The following is a 3,494-nucleotide window of genomic DNA, read 5'->3' on the forward strand; positions in this document are numbered from 1 at the left end:
CAATTTTTAGCGTTATAAGCCCATTGCCTCACCGTTTAGCCACTAGACATATTTAAATTATTTTGGCCTTAGGTCGTAAGACTCTTAAAAATAAAAAAATATGTAATTGGTTCAGAACAAGATCTATCTTACATCGAACTGGCCATAAGACACTGACAGTTCAATCTCAGTAAGTAAATGTCTTATCTTCTCCCTCTAAGTACGTTGATGCGAGAGAAATTAGGTCATTGCTGTTGTTTAGGAATGTAGAAGAACTTATCAATTTTAATCGACGTCACTGTTGCTCTTCGGGGTTCTGTCCTTCCGCTACCGAAGTGCTCTTCTTCCAACAAGCAGAGAACCCTTCGGCCACGGTATCACTGTGGCAGCTCGAGGCAGATGAAAGTTGTGTCTCCGCCTTCTTGGTGGGCTGGACACTGAGCAATCGGACATCACGTGCACCGTGGAGGGACGACTCAAACTTAGAGTGGGGATCGTTAAGTGGTTCAGTTAAACATTCCATTTCACTCATCTCGTCGATACTAGCGTGTTTACGTTGCTAACAAGGCTTACTTACAAAGACATTCTTGGCGGAACTTTCTGATTCAAACACTAGGCCTTAGAGTTACTTATATCTGGGTTGTTGTTTTCTATCCGAGATCACGGCCTGTAAGTTATTGCTATGAATCAAACCCGAGTGTCTGCGATTAATTCGTTCTCGATTTCCAGCATCCTGACTGGTCCTGGAGCGTCCACGATTTCTAACTCCGTTGTTCGTGACTTTTCCGGTTTCGATTCGGAAGAAAACAAATTAGAGAACATTCTCCAGCGGAGGAGAACCCCTGAACAGCCCGAACCACCCGCAAGTCAGCACCCGCTACTCGCGGCTGACCCACGAAGCCACGAGAGTCACCCTTCGACGTTGCCAGTGGTCCGATTTGGACAGAACAGTGTCTTGAGAGCCCCTGGACAACAGCACTCGGCAAAAAGGTCGAGATACGTTGCTCACCATCTGGACCAAGGCACCTCCGATTCTCCGGCTAGTCCCGCAGTAAACCACCCGGAAACCGAACAAGGTGATAGTGTAGAGACTAGTAGTGTATTGCTCGGGGACGAGAGGGAAAGAGAGAATGATCATCCCAAAAGTGACGTTAACGAAGAGTCTTTGGGTAAGTTTATGATCTTATTGTTATCTGAATATATATATATAATGCCATACAGCAAACATAAATGACAACAGTTTTTTCTACCTTTAAACGTCTGGACCAGATCATATGAGTAACGTTCTTCCACATCTGTAAGCATTAAGTTAACAATCAAAACAGCTTTCTCCAAATGATAGCACAATAATCAAGATGTCGGATTTTAATCTTGTTTACAAGTCTTAATTCAACTTTCCTTGCAATAAGTGCAAACCTGAACTGGTCGTGAAAATGAAGTTCAAGTTTTTGGACATGCGTAGCGAGCATGGCAAATATTGACAGGTTTTCTTCATTTCAGTCACAGTTTGTAAAACTCGGTAACTCTCGAAGGAAAGTGATCCAGCTGTCTGAGTTTACATCCTTTTACATCCTGTCAATACTCCGTTATTTCTTAGCTCCAAGACAAAAAGTATAGGGTCTGAAGAGACACCACGGGAGGGAGTATCTGGGTATTGATCACATACTTATAGTGATTAATGGCCGTCTTTGTAATTTATATTGATTGATTGCTTTGAAAACCAGAAGACTACTGAAGAGTATATAAGACTGCAGGAGTCTAACATGTACAAACACACATATATATATATGTATTCATTGGTAAACTGGATAATAGAGTGGAAAACATTAAAAGACAAAATATATGGTATTCGTATAACACTTAAATGGAGATAAGTCAAAGATACGGCCACTGTATAGCAGAAAGATAGATGTGACATAGAAAGGAATCCAAAGATACGACCTTCGTGTTATAGAAGGATATAAATAAGTAACAGACATAGCATTCCTATGACAGAAAGTCATAAACAAATCATAGAAATTAAGCCTAAATATTATAGAAAAGTATAAATAAATGACAGAAGTTAAGCCTTAATACTACAGAAAGATATAAATGACACAAATTAGGCATTGATATTACAGAAAAGTATAAATGATAGAAAATAGGCCTTAATACTACATAAAATTATGAATAAATTACAGAGATTGGGCCTTTGTATTACAGAAATGCATAAATAAATCCCAAACTTACAACATTCATAAATAAAGGACAGAAATAAACCTTAATATAACAGAAAAGTTTAAATGCAGGACAGAAATTAAGCCTTAATATCACAGAAAGCTCTAACTGACAGAGATTAGGCCTTAATATTGCAGAGAGGTATAAATAAAGAACATAAATTAAGCCTTAATATTACAGAGAAATATAAATAAATGGCAGAGATTAGGCCTTTGTATTACAGAAAGGCACAAATACATCACAAATTTACAAGATTCATATAAGAAAGACATAAATAAAGGACAGAAATTAAGCCTTAATATCACAGAGAAGTGTAAATTAAGGACAGAGGTACTGACTTTTTTATCGTTATTGCAAAAACATATAAAAAATTCACTGAATCACTGGCTTTCTATTACAGAAACCTTGAAGTAAATCAGGTTTCTAAAAAAGTAAATAAATAAACCACATGGATTACAGAAAGATATAAAAAAGAACCACAGATAGATCCTTACTTTACATGAGAAGATACATATATGATTTAACATTGCAGCAAGGTATGAATAATAAAAAACAAAAAACAGAGATACGATCTGTATCTTAGTGAACAGTGTTAAATAAATCACAGTCTTGGTAATGTAGAAAGTTGTGAATACTGAGAACCTAGATGTTTACTTTAAAAAGCCTTGTTTAATATCTAAGTGTACAAAGAAATATCATTGAAAACACCAGTGACTTTGAACGCAAATATATATATATATAATGTATAAATTCTGTTTTAAACAGAAGACAATACATGTAATGTAAGTTCACTCTTTCTCCGTAGTATCTGCTATACAGATAGCCCATTCTACAGCAGTAATAATAATAATATATATATATTATATATGTATATAATGTAAGACCTCAGGACCCAGGTAACCCATTCTACAGCAGAAATAATAAATATATATTTGTATGTATATAATGTCAGATCCTAGGACCCAGGTAACCCATTGTACAGCAGTAATAATAAATATATACTTATATGTATATAATGTCAGACCCCAAGGACCCAGGTAACCCATTGTACAGCAGTAATAATAAATATATACTTATATGTATATAATGTCAGACCCCAAGGACCCAGGTAACCCATTGTACAGCAGTAATAATAAGCATATATTTATATGTATATAATGTAAGACCCAGGAAACACATTGTACAGCAGTAATAATATATACATATATTTATATGTATATAATGTCGAGGTTCCATAAATTTCTCAGAATATTTTGAATCCTAACTGAGCCCCCTCCAATGAATCTATAGATATTGAA

At 35.9% G+C, this 3,494-nt stretch overlaps 1 protein-coding gene across 1 annotated transcript in view; it reads left to right on the forward strand.

The window, feature by feature from the left end:
• The first annotated feature begins 486 nt into the window (after nucleotides 1-486).
• The window catches only part of LOC106470537 (homeobox protein zampogna-like), a 22,871-nt gene continuing 19,863 nt past the window's right edge, over nucleotides 487-3,494 (forward strand). The window contains exon 1 of the mRNA XM_013931097.2: nucleotides 487-1,148. Coding sequence (XP_013786551.1) covers nucleotides 662-1,148 — 487 coding nt within the window. The 5' untranslated portion in view covers nucleotides 487-661. The remainder of the gene's footprint in view (nucleotides 1,149-3,494) is intronic.

Source organism: Limulus polyphemus, unplaced genomic scaffold (genome assembly GCF_000517525.1).
Source record: "Limulus polyphemus unplaced genomic scaffold, Limulus_polyphemus-2.1.2 Scaffold4071, whole genome shotgun sequence".
Classification (NCBI taxonomy): domain Eukaryota; kingdom Metazoa; phylum Arthropoda; class Merostomata; order Xiphosura; family Limulidae; genus Limulus; species Limulus polyphemus.